Here is a 15,473-nt window from a genome sequence, read left to right on the forward strand (position 1 = left end):
TGCGATGACAAGAAACAGGACTGACGGACGGACGGAGGGACAGACAGACAGATGGGCCAAAAACATTATACCCTCTGCAACTTTGTTGCGTGGGGTATAATAAACTTGAGGCTGTACAAAGGTTGCATCGCACATCATTATCTAAAAGCACCTTCAATGGGTGTATATTCCAACTACAATTATATAATTAGATTGATCTCGAATTTTCAGAGTAGACATTTCTACTGTTACAGGTCAATTTACAACTTTAGCCTAGCTCTTATACTTTTAAAGATATTTCCGAAACTATTAAGGATGTTCGCTTGTCATGTTTTGGATTGTTTGACAGATTTACGGAATCCTGTGATTTTATCCATTCGAATGCTTTAAACAAATTCGCAAGTTGACCCCCATTTTTCTTTTTACAAATATTTTACATGTATATTGATAAGCCATCTGTTAAAGTCTTATACAATTTTAATTATATTTAAATGTTTTTAAGAACTTAAACTTGTCAATGATAAAGCTTTGATTAGTCAAGAGAGACCAAAACTCCCAAAATCAATACCAACCTTCATTTTGTGGTCATAAACCTTGTGTTAAAATTTCAAAGATTTCTATTCACTTTTACTAAAGTTAGAGTGCGAAAACTAAAAGTATTCGGACGACGACTCCGACGACGCAGACGACGACGCCAACGTGATAGCAATTTACGACGAAAATTTTTTCAAATTTTGCGGTCGTATAAAAAGTTTAATGAAATTCTGTTGTGTGGTTTGAGAGAAGTTGCGGGACTGACGGACGGACGGAGGGACAGACAGACAGATGGGCCAAAAACATTATACCCTCTGCAACTTTGTTGCGTGGGGTATAATAAACTTGAGGCTGTAAAAAGGTTGCATCGCACATCATTATCTAAAAGCACCTTCAATGGGTGTATATTCCAACTACAATTATATAATTAGATTGATCTCGAATTTTCAGAGTAGACATTTCTACTGTTACAGGTCAATTTACAACTTTAGCCTAGCTCTTATACTTTTAAAGATATTTCCGAAACTATTAAGGATGTTTGCTTGTCATGTTTTGGATTGTTTGACAGATTTACGGAATCCTGTGATTTTATCCATTCGAATGCTTTAAACAAATTTGCAAGTTGACCCCCATTTTCTTTTTACAAATATTTTACATGTATATTGATAAGCCATCTGTTAAAGTCTTATACAATTTTAATTATATTTAAATGTTTTTAAGAACTTAAACTTGTCAATGATAAAGCTTTGATTAGTCAAGAGAGACCAAAACTCCCAAAATCAATACCAACCTTCATTTTGTGGTCATAAACCTTGTGTTAAAATTTCAAAGATTTCTAATCACTTTTACTAAAGTTAGAGGTGAAAACTAAAAGTATTCGGGCGACGACACCGACGACGACGCAGACGCCAACGTGATAGCAATATACGACGAAATTTTTTTCAAATTTTGCGGTCGTATAAAAAGTTTAATGAAATTCTGTTGTGTGGTTTGAGAGAAGTTGCGATGACAAGAAACAGGACTGACGGACGGACGGAGGGACAGACAGACAGATGGGCCAAAAACATTATACCCTCTGCAACTTTGTTGCGTGGGGTATAATAAACTTGAAGCTGTAAAAAGGTTGCATCGCACATCATTATCTAAAAGCACCTTCAATGGGTGTATATTCCAACTACAATTATATAATTAGATTGATCTCGAATTTTCAGAGTAGACATTTCTACTGTTACAGGTCAATTTACAACTTTAGCCTAGCTCTTATACTTTTAAAGATATTTCCGAAACTATTAAGGATGTTCGCTTGTCATGTTTTGGATTGTTTGACAGATTTACGGAATCCTGTGATTTTATCCATTCGAATGCTTTAAACAAATTCGCAAGTTGACCCCCATTTTCTTTTTACAAATATTTTACATGTATATTGATAAGCCATCTGTTAAAGTCTTATACAATTTTAATTATATTTAAATGTTTTTAAGAACTTAAACTTGTCAATGATAAAGCTTTGATTAGTCAAGAGAGACCAAAACTCCCAAAATCAATACCAACCTTCATTTTGTGGTCATAAACCTTGTGTTAAAATTTCAAAGATTTCTATTCACTTTTACTAAAGTTAGAGGTGAAAACTAAAAGTATTCGGGCGACCACACCGACGACGACGACGACGACGACGACGCAGACCCCAACGTGATAGCAATATACGACGAAAATTTTTTCAAATTTTGCGGTCGTATAAAAAGTTTAATGAAATTCTGTTGTGTGGTTTGAGAGAAGTTGCGATGACAAGAAACAGGACTGACGGACGGACGGAGGGACAGACAGACAGATGGGCCAAAAACATTATACCCTCTGCAACTTTGTTGCCTGGGGTATAATAAACTTGAGGCTGTAAAAAGGTTGCATCGCACATCATTATCTAAAAGCACCTTCAATGGGTGTATATTCCAACTACAATTATATAATTAGATTGATCTCGAATTTCAGAGTAGACATTTCTACTGTTACAGGTCAATTTACAACTTTAGCCTAGCTCTTATACTTTTAAAGATATTTCCGAAACTATTAAGGATGTTCGCTTGTCATGTTTTGGATTGTTTGACAGATTTACGGAATCCTGTAATTTTATCCATTCGAATGCTTTAAACAAATTCGCAAGTTGACCCCCATTTTTCTTTTTACAAATATTTTACATGTATATTGATAAACCATCTGTTAAAGTCTTATACAATTTTAATTATATTTAAATGTTTTTAAGAACTTAAACTTGTCAATGATAAAGCTTTGATTAGTCAAGAGAGACCAAAACTCCCAAAATCAATACCAACCTTCATTTTGTGGTCATAAACCTTGTGTTAAAATTTCAAAGATTTCTATTCACTTTTACTAAAGTTAGAGTGCGAAAACTAAAAGTATTCGGACGACGACTCCGACGACTCCGACGACGACGCCAACGTGATAGCAATTTACGACGAAATTTTTTTCAAATTTTGCGGTCGTATAAAAAGTTTAATGAAATTCTGTTGTGTGGTTTGAGAGAAGTTGCGATGACAAGAAACAGGACTGACGGACGGACGGAGGGACAGACAGACAGATGGGCCAAAAACATTATACCCTCTGCAACTTTGTTGCGTGGGGTATAATAAACTTGAGGCTGTAAAAAGGTTGCATCGCACATCATTATCTAAAAGCACCTTCAATGGGTGTATATTCCAACTACAATTATATAATTAGATTGATCCCGAATTTTCAGAGTAGACATTTCTACTGTTACAGGTCAATTTACAACTTTAGCCTAGCTCTTATACTTTTAAAGATATTTCCGAAACTATTAAGGGTGTTCGCTTGTCATGTTTTGGATTGTTTGTCAGATTTACGGAATCCTGTGATTTTATCCATTCGAATGCCTTAAACAAATTCGCAAATTGACCCCCATTTTTCTTTTTACAAATATTTTACATGTATATTGATAAGCCATCTGTTAAAGTCTTATACAATTTTGATTATATTTAAATGTTTTTAAGAACTTAAACTTGTCAATGATAAAGCTTTGATTAGTCAAGAGAGACCAAAACTCCCAAAATCAATACCAACCTTCATTTTGTGGTCATAAACCTTGTGTTAAAATTTCAAAGATTTCTATTCACTTTTACTAAAGTTAGAGTGCGAAAACTAAAAGTATTCGGACGACGACGACGACGACGCAGACGACGACGCCAACCTGATAGCAATTTACGACGAAATTTTTTTCAAATTTTGCGGTCGTATAAAAAGTTTAATGAAATTCTGTTGTGTGGTTTGAGAGAAGTTGCGATGACAAGAAACAGGACTGACGGATGGACGGAGGGACAGACAGACAGATGGGCCAAAAACATTATACCCTCTGCAACTTTGTTGCGTGGGGTATAATAAACTTGAGGCTGTAAAAAGGTTGCATCGCACATCATTATCTAAAAGCACCTTCAATGGGTGTATATTCCAACTACAATTATATAATTAGATTGATCCCGAATTTTCAGAGTAGACATTTCTACTGTTACAGGTCAATTTACAACTTTAGCCTAGCTCTTATACTTTTAAAGATATTTCCGAAACTATTAAGGATGTTCGCTTGTCATGTTTTGGAGTGTTTGTCAGATTTACGGAATCCTGTGATTTTATCCATTCGAATGCCTTAAACAAATTCGCAAATTGACCCCCATTTTTCTTTTTAAAATATTTTACATGTATATTGATAAGCCATCTGTTAAAGTCTTATACAATTTTAATTATATTTAAATGTTTTTAAGAACCTAAACTTGTCAATGATAAAGCTTTGATAAGTCAAGAGAGACCATTTTCCCGCCAAAATGTCAATGGCTATTATATAAAAAAACAAGCACATTGACCTATATATTTGTTTGCTCTTTTTGTTCCTTTATTAATCCCCTATCAATTAATATAAACTAGTTTTATGAAAAGTTATTTATTTTGAAACTGAGTAGTAAACTTCCTTAACAGTTGTTTAATCTTACATTCCAAGGGGAATACAGTGATATTAAGGTGTTTAGAATATTTTTAGAAGATGTTTTTTGTTATTCACAATTGTACTACCTAAATAGTTTTTAAACACTTGTAAACAAAGATATTTTAATAAATTGGCAATAAATCTAACAGTTCAAACTATTAAAAGCCTAATAGCCAGTAATTTCAGTATTTTGGTGAGAAAAAAATAAATTGTATGATATAAATTTGCAGTTATAAATAAATGGGGAATGTGTCCAAGGTACACACATGATGCCAATGCTAAAAGGTCACAGAACTCAAGAACTGTATAAGAGACACTACCCAAATGTGTACTTGATCTGAGTATTTTCATAGTAAGCATTGTGCATACTGTTCGTAATATTTAAATTTGGTTGAGGCAATTTAAAGTTAGAGAACAGAAACAAAAAAATCAATATTTCTAAAAAGGCATAACTTTAGAACAGCAAAAGTATAGCCTACAAAATTCAAACTTGATTTATGATTTTTGGTCTTAAGCATTGTATAGAGTAAGAGAACAGAAACTAATTTGTTTAGATTTTTTTCTATTTGCTAAGGAGCATAACGCTATAACAGTAAAAGTGACACAATCAAAATCCAAATTTGATCTGTGTTTTGTGGTAACAACCATTTTGTATAATTAGTTATCAAAGGTACCAGGATTATAATTTAGTACGCCAGACGTGCGTTTCGTCTACATAAGACTCAGCAGCGACGCTCATATCAAAATAGTTATAAAGCCAAACAAATACAAAGTTGAATAGCATTGAGGATCCAAAATTCCAAAAAGTTGTGCCAAATACGGCTAAGTTAATCTACGTATAAGTTTCATGATATTTGGTGGAGGCAAACTAAAGTTATAGAACAGAAACAAAAAGATCAACATTTTTTTCCATTTTTAAAAGGCATATCTCTAAAACGGCGAAAGTGTAGCCTACAAAATTCAAACCTGATTTATCAGTTTTGGTAATAAGCATTGTGTATTAGCTTCATAACATTTGATTGAGGCAAATTAAAGTTAGAGGACGGGAACCAATGTTGGGACTTACGGGCATACGAAAGTACATAAGGACAAGGGAAAAACTTAATGCCCCCTACCCTACGGCAGGTGCATACAAAGTTTAACTTAATACATTTATGACAGTTTCTCATTGACAACATATGTGTTTAAATAAAATTTACTTTTAAAACTGAGCAATTGTTTGAGGTCAATAGACCATGACTGACAGTGGCAGGATCAAATAATCTCCATGGAAATGAGATGCATCAAATTTAATATTGATATAACTGCATATCAAATTTCTGTGTATAGGCCCTGTAATATGATCTTTATGTATTACCCACAAATCAATGGGGGTCTTGTTGTTTCAAAAGTGTAGTTTTACACAAAGTTTGGTCAATTTAAGACATATGGGCATGACATCATTATGTAAGCATAAGAGCTCTTATGAGGCTAATTGTACACAATATTGAAGTATTCAAATGACAATAACTGACTCATATATGTCTAACATAAGTTCACTTACCGGTGATACTTTATCTTTGTGAGTGGCAACAAACAAGATCTTTGGAATGCCTGCATATACAACCTTACAATAGGTCAGGATGGAATTGACCCAATATTGCAAGAATACTACAAAATAAAATTCAAAAATGTCGTAAAAGAAGTACAAAAAAGTCTTGTTGATAGTTTTGATCCTACACTTTTAAGTTTTTCATTGTCTTTTGTTTTGTTAACCCGTTATAAAAAATGGCTAAATAATTTGTCAACCTCATACATTCTTACAGTTGATAAACATCTTCAAGTTGGAATCTCTGTCAAAAAGTGAAACCTGTTTCAGTGTATATGTTTATTCTATATTGTTGTATTTGTTCTTCAGACTATTTCATTAACACATAGTTTAAGCAAGGCATATCAAACAAAATGTAACAATGCTTAAGACCTGCATACAATTAAAATGTATACAAACTAATATTTCACACCGCCAAAATAATGGCAAGTTCAAGTTGCGGTCCTGTGTTAGAGTATATGGAGCGGCCCTTGGATACAAAACACTTCCAGCCATACAAAAATTTAAACTTGGTATTGTCTTACTGTGGATTCATTTATTTTCGTTGGTATCAATTTTCGTGGATAGAGAAACAAAGACGTTTCGTAGTACACTTAAATTCGTATATCGCTGAATAAAAAGAAATCAGAGACTTTATTCGTGATATTCCGTTTGTTTAAGGAGGTCATTTAACCTCCTTGGTTAGATAAAAAAATCGCTGAAAAGGTTTTGAATTGTCAAAATTCTTGCTTGGTCATTATAAGTGATGGTGTTCATTGAAAACTTGGATAACAATCGTGGACAGAGACAACTAATAATTTGTTTTTCTTACAATTTGTAAATTTTTGTAATTTAATTCTTTTTTTTATTTCAATATTACCTTTTTTTCTCATATTAGTTCAACAGAAAACCAGGTGCTCCGCAGGGCGCAGCTTTATACGACCCCAGTGGTTGAACCCTGGAAAGTTGGGGCAAATTTGGTCACAATATTCAAGCTTGATTCTGTCTGAATTTGGATTGTGATCAAATTTTTGACATTATAAAGGTTTTGTCACAAAATTAATGTGGTCAAAGATCTAACAAATCTATTGCACAATACTGTGCAATTGAAGATTTCTTCTTGAAACTTTTCAAAATTCAACATTTGAAAAATTTTGAAAAAATAGGAGGCCTTCAAAAAATGGTAAACAAAAAATCCCCCCCCAACTTTTTGAAACCCCCTTGGAGCAATAACCCTTAAACTTAATCCCATGCTTTCCATTGCAGTATTGAACCTTGTAGTACAATTTCAGAGAGATCCATACACTTAAACACAAGTTATTGTCATGATTGTTTGGAAACTAGAGACATGCTTCTTTTTGGCCCTTTTTTTGCCCCTAATTCCTACAAATTTTGGGCAATTTACCCAAAACTTAATCCCAGCCTCCCCTTTGTTATATGGTACATTGTGGTACAATTTCAGAGAGATCCATACAATTACACATAAGTTATTGCCTTGAAACTAAAAAAATACTTGTTTTGACCCCTTGTTGGCCCTTAATTCCTAAACTTTGGCCCCATAACCCCTAAAGTAAATCCAAACCTTTTACTTGTGGTTTGAAGCATTGCGGTATAATTTCAGACAATTGAAATACTTCTACACAAGTTATTATCCTGAAACTAAAAAAATGCTTGTTTTGGGCCCCTTTTGGGCCCCTAATTCCTAATTGGTTGAGACCATCATCCCCAAAATTAATCCCAACCTTCCTTTTGTGGTATTGAACCTTCTGAAAAAATTTCATGAAGATCTCTTCACTTAAACTAAAGTTATTATCCGGAAACCAATGTGTCTTCGGACGACGACGCAGACGATACTGACGACGACATCAAACCATTATTTTGGGGGTCGTATAAAAAGTACTTTTACAAAAATGTATGCTTATTTTGAAGGCAGATTGTGAGCGTAAATGAATGGTGACCCCATTTTTTTATTTGATTTTTCTAGTAAGTATAAGATGAAGTTCATTTATAGAAAAATATAGCGAAATCCTATATTAAGCAAATAAATTGATTTAGACCCACGAGCCCCCTTAAATAGTTTTAATCAATTTTAATTTGTAATTTATCACTGATGTTATATTTTTTTTATTATTGAATTGATCAAAATACCTTTATCTTCTTTCAATAAAACACGTGTTAATTTGAAATGTTTATCGCTAGTCAACACTATACAAGAACACAATATAACTGGAAATAAACATCCGAATCCAAACACATTTCAATTGATAATTTTTTGTTGAATTCTTAAATTCATGGTTCGCTATGACCCCACGAAAGCCACAAAAATTGGTAAATCACGAATAAGAATGAATCCACAGTACCTCATATCAATGCTGCAAAATGCGAAACATATTGAGGTTAATATTGCAGTTAGTGACAAGTGACAATGTAAATAAATTATGTAAACATTTAGGTTTGCTTAAATATTTAGAAAAGATATCACCTTGCTGTTATAAAAATGTATCCTGTTTGCATTATCTGTGTTGTAATTAACATGCATATTACCTGCTGGCGTTGGGGTCATGTGCTGCCCTGGAAAACACATCACATCAGGGACCTGTTCATGCAAATCTTTGCTCCCATCAAATACTACAAGAAACAACGCTCGAAATGTCATGAAGGTCTGGTGTGTTGTTAGATAAACATATTGTCCACCAAAATCCCAGAAGATAAGACGTCCAACTTTCATCTTATACTTCCCACTTTTGAGGACTTTTTCCATTTTCTTTTTTATTTCCTCTTTAGTCATTCTTGTTCTCATTTTCTTTCCCATCTGTTTTACCGTGAGAGGCACATTGGAGGATTTCTCAGGTGGTAGAGATTGTGCTGCTGCCGACTTTTCTGAGGGCATAGAGGACAGTGTAGCTTTGGCATAACCAGTTGGACTTGTATCTGAAGCCTGGATGAACTTTTCAGTGAGTTCACTCTCCTCTTCTTTGAGAGAGGTCATTAACACTTTGTTGTAAACAACATCCAGGGCGTTATAAGAGTCTGAAATTAAATTTAATACATCAGAAAAATCAAATCCAAAACAGCTACAGGCTGTCAAAACCAAGTGAAGAATATAAGAAAAATCATAATTAAGATCAAAATTCAATCTTATCAAGTGTAACATTCACATAATGCTATTAATGTATTCTAAAGAGAGTCATGTTTTAACTGATGGATTGATGACATTATTGATTATCGAAAATAAATGTCAAATTATTCCATAATTTTAACATTAGAATTCAATTTGAATTAACTTGGTGCCTGAATAGAACTCACAAAACATATGGCTACAATGTAATGTGATTAAAATCAGTGCTATAGCATGTCTGCTGATAGGGAGGTCCACACAACAGCATGTGGTAAGATATTTCTACTTGTGTATTTTCTCACCTGGATCAATTAGAATCCACTCTTTCGTCTCAATGTCGAGGCCACAGCGACCTTCTACGAGAGAAATGCCGTCAGTCGGCTGTCGACCATCTAGTACAATATCACCAGCTAACAGCTTCACAAGAGTAGACTTCCCAACGGAAAACTGGCCGGTTACCATGCATCTCATATCAAATGATTCATAGCTGCCCTTGCCTAATAAACGATTTAACATGGCAGACTGTTGCCCTTTTCCGATGGGATCTGAAAAAAAAAAAAAGTTTGAAAGTTTAAATTTCATCATGTTTGTGAAAAAAATGTATGCATACACACACTCAAAGATAATTTCTCCACTTTTTGTCTCTGACACTGGACAATGTTTCAATAAATTTATCTTAAATAATACTATTAGACAAGGATATATGTTTCTTATGATGCTGGAGATGTGTTATTTACAGCAATGACTTCTGACATATTTCCTAATTAGAAGTTTGCTGCCAACGCTCTCTCTGTCATTAAAATAATAAATGAGTAGGTTAATGTTTTGATCCGTCAAAGTGTCGATATGTCAATGTGTTGATTTCTCAGTCTATAAATGTTTTGATATGTCCATGTGTTAATGTATACGTTTGTTAATGTGTTGATATGTCAGTGTGTTAATGCCTTGATGTTTGAATCTGTTAATGTGTTGATATGTCAGTGTGTTAATGCCTTGATGTTTGAATCTGTTAATGTGTTGATATGTCAGTGTGTTAATGCCTTGGTGTTTGAATCTGTGAATGTGTTGATATCAGTTAACTGCTAGTAGTCTGTTGTTATTTATGTATTATTGTCATTTTGTTTATTTTCTTTGGTTACATCTTTTGACATCAGACTCAGATTTCTCTTGAACTGAATTTTAATGTGCGATCTTTTCTACATTGGTTAGAGGTATATGGGAGGGTTGAGATCTCACAAACATGTTTAACCCCGCCGCATTTTTGCGCCTGTCCCAAGTCAGCAGCCTCTGGCCTTTGTTAGTCTTGTATTATTTTAATTTTAGTTTCTTGTGTACAATTTGGAAATAAGTATGGCGTTCATTATCACTGAACTAGTATATATTTGTTTAGGGGCCAGCTGAAGGACGCTTCCGGGTGAGGGAATATCTCGCTACATTGAAACCTGTTGGTGACCTTCTGCTGTTGTTTTTTTATTGTTCGGGTTGTTGTCTCTTTGACACATTCCCCATTTCCATTCTCAATTTTATTTTTATGATATGTCAGTGTGTTAATGCCTTGATGTTTGAATCTGTTTATGTGTTGATCTGTCAGTGTGTTGATATGTCATTGTGTTAATGTTAAAGTCTTGTAATATGTCGATGTTAGTGTGCCAATGTACTATTGTGTAGATCTGTCATAGTGTCGATATTTCAATGCATTGAGTTTTGAGTCTGTTAATGTATAGAACTGTAATTTATAGATCGGTTAATGTATAGATCTGTTAATGTATAGAGCTGTTAATGTATAGATCTGTTAATGTGTCAATATTTCAATGCATTGAGTTTTGAGTCTGTTAATGTATAGAACTGTTAATATATAGATCTGTTAATGTATAGATCTGTTAATGTATAGATCTGTTAATGTATAGATCTGTTAATGTGTAATTATTTCAATGTGTTTATGTATGAGTCTGGTAATATGTGGATCTTTCAGTGTGTCGATGTATGAGTAAAAATGTTGACTTGTCAGTGTGTCGATGTGTCAATGTGTTGATGTTTGAGTCTGTAAATGTGTCTATATGTCAATCTGTGAATGGTTGAGGCTGTTAATGTGTTGATCTGTTGGTGTGTTGATACGTCATGTGTTGATGTATGAATCTGTTATTGTGTTGATGTGTCAATGTGTTGATATGTCAACTTGTTGATGTTTGAGTCTGTTAATGTGTTGATTTGTCAGTGTGTCAATGTGTTATTCTAATGCAATTTGTATGTAACAATTTTTTTCATTGGCTAAAAGTTGCCGTCAAATCTACAGTTGACCATGCGTAACTAAGGAGGGACAACCATTTTGAAATGATTGAATCAACAAATGTTCGATTACTACTATATAATCCAAATTAAAACAACATCTACCTCGAATTCGTCATTATAAACTTTTTTTATCCGATTTTGAAACGTACAGGTAACATAATAACCTTCAGTTTGTAATTTTTCATTTGTATGACGTCACGTTTACCCATGACGTCTTTGCGCCAAAATCATTCATGAAGTTTTGCGGTTTTTTTTTATTTGTCAATTTAAGACATTTTTCAAAGTTTTATTGTATTATTTCTTTTTGAAATGCATTAGAATCTGAAAAACAGTACTGTAGTTGAAGAGTTGCCACCGTCAATTTTGATTTGACGGTCGCAAATCTCTGTTTTACTGTCTCTGCTACGCGTCGCCAGTAAAACTGCATTTGCGACCGTCAAATCTACAATTGACGGTGGCAACTCTTCAACTACAGCACTGTTATTCCTAAAATGTGTTGATGTTTATCTGTCAGTGTTTCAATATGTCAATAAGTTAAATCTTTATGTCTATGTGTTGCTGTATGAGACTGTTAATGTGTTAATCTGGCAGTGTTATGCTGTAGAAGTCTGTTAATGTGTTGATCTGTCAGTGTGATGATGTATAAGTCTGTTAATGTGTTGATATGTCAGTGTTATGATGTACAAGTCTGTTAATGTGTTGATCTGTCAGTGTAATGATGTATACATCTGTTAATGTGTTGATCTGTCAGTGTGATGATGTAGAAGTATGTTAATGTGTTGATCTGTCAGTGTTATGATGTAGAAGTCTGTTAATGGGTTGATCTGTCAGTGTGATGATGTAGAAATCTGTTAATATGTTGATCTGTCAGTGTTATGATGTATAAGTCTGTTAATATGTTGATCTGTCAGTATTATGATGTAGAAGTCTGTTAATGTGTTGATCTGTCAGTGTGATAATGTAAAAGTCTGTTAATGTGTTGATCTGTCAGTGTTATGATGTAGAAGTCTGTTAATGTGTTGTTCTGTTAGTGTGATGATGTGTAAGTCTGTTGATGTGTTGATCTGTCAGTGTTATGATGTAGAAGTCTGTAAATGTGTTGATCTGTCAGTGTTATGATGTTTCGGTCTATTAATGTGTTAATCTGTCAGTGTTTAAATATGTCAATGTGTTGATATATGAATCTGTTAATGTGTTGACATGTCAATTTGACGATATGTTTATGTGTTGATGAATCCATCTGTTAATGTGTTGATGTATGAGCCTGTTTATGTGTCGATCTGTCAGTGTGTCGATATGTCAATGTGTTGATGTATAAATCTGGTAATGTGTTGGTTTTTTCAACTGATTTTTATAGTTCGTTCTTATGTTGTACCGTTACACAACTTTCCAAGGTTAGGGGAGGTTTGGGCGCTTACATGTTTAACCCTGCCATATGCTGTATGTATGTGCCTGTCATTCCAGCCAGTATATATAATAATTAACATAGACAATTGCCTTGTGTGATGAACCAGTAGGAATGATAGTACCGCCATTGTTAGCAGACATCAAGGTCTCCGTAATTAGAAACAAGTAATTATTATTTCAGCCAGTATCTGAATAATTAATATTAGATGATTACCTCCAACTACTGGTGCTGCAGGTTCCTGTGATTGGTTGTCAGGAGTCAATTCTGGGGATGTCTTTGACATGGCAGTCTAAAAAAGAAAAACATGTAATAAACTAGTACAGTGACCTTGTATTGTTAATTTCTGGGTCATTTGGTCTCTTGTGAAGAGTTGTCTCATTGCCAATCGATACCACATCTTATATCTATCCTAAAGTCCTATTTTTGCCACTGACAATAAAGATTGTAAGAACAATTTCAAACTTGCCCATAGTTTGCACATAATGTTTGGAAATGCACAAGATCAAGAAATACACACGTCAGACAAATTATTCTGACAACCAGTCTTTATGGAGAAAGAGGGAATAAAAGACCACAGACATGGTTGTGTTACGGCGATTGGGATAATCAATCTGAATAACTAAAATAAGGGACAACAAATAAAATTTTACTTAAATTTTGTAATATTCTTTCTTTTTCAAATAATTTATGTTTATGTTTATTTATTTATTTTGATTTCTTTCAGAAGCAGCTATTGCCAAGTTAAAAACAGTAGTTTTATCAACCATAATCATAATGGAGAAAATACATAATTTCTTAAAGTATGTGTTACTATATTTGTTTTTATTTCTCCCATTGTTTAATTGCAAAAGAAAGGACAAATTCTGGTGTTAGGCTGTTTTCTGATTTTTGTGATACCATGTTTATTTCTTTAAAGGAGTCAGATCACTAATTCGAAATCCCTGTCAGAGCCTGTCTATTCCAACAATTTTTTCAACATTTACAGCTTTATAATATTTTTAACTTCATAGAAAGCAGGTGTTACTCTTAGTATACTGAATCGTACATGTATAATCTTTCTACCTGTCAATTATAATTCATGTTTAATGTCTTGTAGTAAAATACCAATGACCGAAGGTAACTACTAAACATAGCCCCTGGTTTTTCTGGAAATCTTAAATAAATATAGTATGGAGTGCATTAATCCTCAATTTTTAATGCAAACTCATTGGCAAGTAAATTATGTCTAAAAATGGTTTAAATATATTTCTCTTTCACAAAAAAATTTCATTTCTGCAAATTTGTTGGTTTAGTTTAAGTAAACAATGACATCAAAAGCACTATATTTTTTTTAGGGAAGGACTACTTTAGTATATAACTTTACATTCTAAATTGGAGTGAATGAATTGGTGGTCTGACATCTTTACCACATGTTTAATCGCCACAGTAATTGTTTTTCCTTCTAAGCCACATCACACGTGAGTAAAATTTACTGCACACGGCCTATTTAATGATGATGTGATTTATTTGTTTTTGCATGTAATTTAAAAAATATGTGCAGGAAAGTTAATGTTACTGAGTTTACTCATTTCATAGAGGTTTTATCTATGTAGGTGGCTTTGTCTACCCACTACATACTAAAAGATTTAAAATCTATACACAGGTTGAGAGCATACTAAACATTTTGTTAAGATGTGCTTTTTGTTTTAGTATATGATTATTACATATTTGCATAAACATGTAAATCAACTTTTCCGCACAGAGATACACATTATGTATACACAAAAGGAGATGATGTGATGTATATACCTAGGAGATAGCAAGCTGACGACACAAAAAATAAGAGACATCCAACAGATGAGACACTGATTTCAAACATTTGTCTTCCACATATGCCAACATTTATAATAGGCAACAAGCTTGGAATTGTCAACTTACCGGTTACATTGTTAACTGACAACAAATACTACAATGACATTGAAAACAACAGGCAACCGTTTTATTGTAAATTCAATGTACCAAGTATGTTGTGTCTCTAACAATCTGTTAACATATTTGTAAATATCTCTTATTAAACTAAGACAGAATATTTACCTTTAGGAAGTCCATCACTTCTTTCTTCTTCCTTTTTCTCTCTTCAGAATCATAGCTTTCTATTGTTGCCATATCAAAGGGAGTCTCACCCTGAAATACAATCAAAACTCTTTTATCAATCATACAAATATACATCTTCTTTAAATAATAGGCAATTGTTGTACTAATTTTACCTATACAATACTTGACATAAAACCAGTCAACCAAAATAAACAACAAATATGAAGTGACATAATAAAGAGATACATGAACAAATAATTGAGATTTTCCTGTTTAAGAACATGAATAAACAAGACATCATTGAAATGGGAGCCATCTCTGTGGGCCCAGCTGTAAATAATGTGTGGTAAAAAATGTGTATCTTTACCATAGGACATGGAGTTATCAACCGAAACCAAAGTTTTTGACATTGACCTTTGACCTAGAAAGTTGTACATACATTATGACATATCCTCTGGTGTTGGTTACTATACATGTCAAGTATACACTTTATAATCTT

General features: G+C 33.4%; 1 protein-coding gene across 1 annotated transcript in view; it reads right to left on the reverse strand.

The window, feature by feature from the left end:
• Nucleotides 1–15,060, reverse strand: part of LOC143083956 (uncharacterized) — a 47,534-nt gene extending 32,474 nt beyond the window's left edge. The window contains exons 1-5 of the mRNA XM_076260372.1: nt 14,975–15,060; nt 13,115–13,190; nt 9,507–9,749; nt 8,631–9,116; nt 6,063–6,169 (exon numbers count right to left, since the gene is read on the reverse strand). Coding sequence (XP_076116487.1) covers nt 6,063–6,169; nt 8,631–9,116; nt 9,507–9,749; nt 13,115–13,190; nt 14,975–15,046 — 984 coding nt within the window. The 5' untranslated portion in view covers nt 15,047–15,060. The remainder of the gene's footprint in view (nt 1–6,062; nt 6,170–8,630; nt 9,117–9,506; nt 9,750–13,114; nt 13,191–14,974) is intronic.
• Between the last annotated feature and the right edge of the window lie 413 nt (nt 15,061–15,473).

Source organism: Mytilus galloprovincialis, chromosome 7, assembly GCF_965363235.1.
Source record: "Mytilus galloprovincialis chromosome 7, xbMytGall1.hap1.1, whole genome shotgun sequence".
NCBI classification, from domain to species: domain Eukaryota; kingdom Metazoa; phylum Mollusca; class Bivalvia; order Mytilida; family Mytilidae; genus Mytilus; species Mytilus galloprovincialis.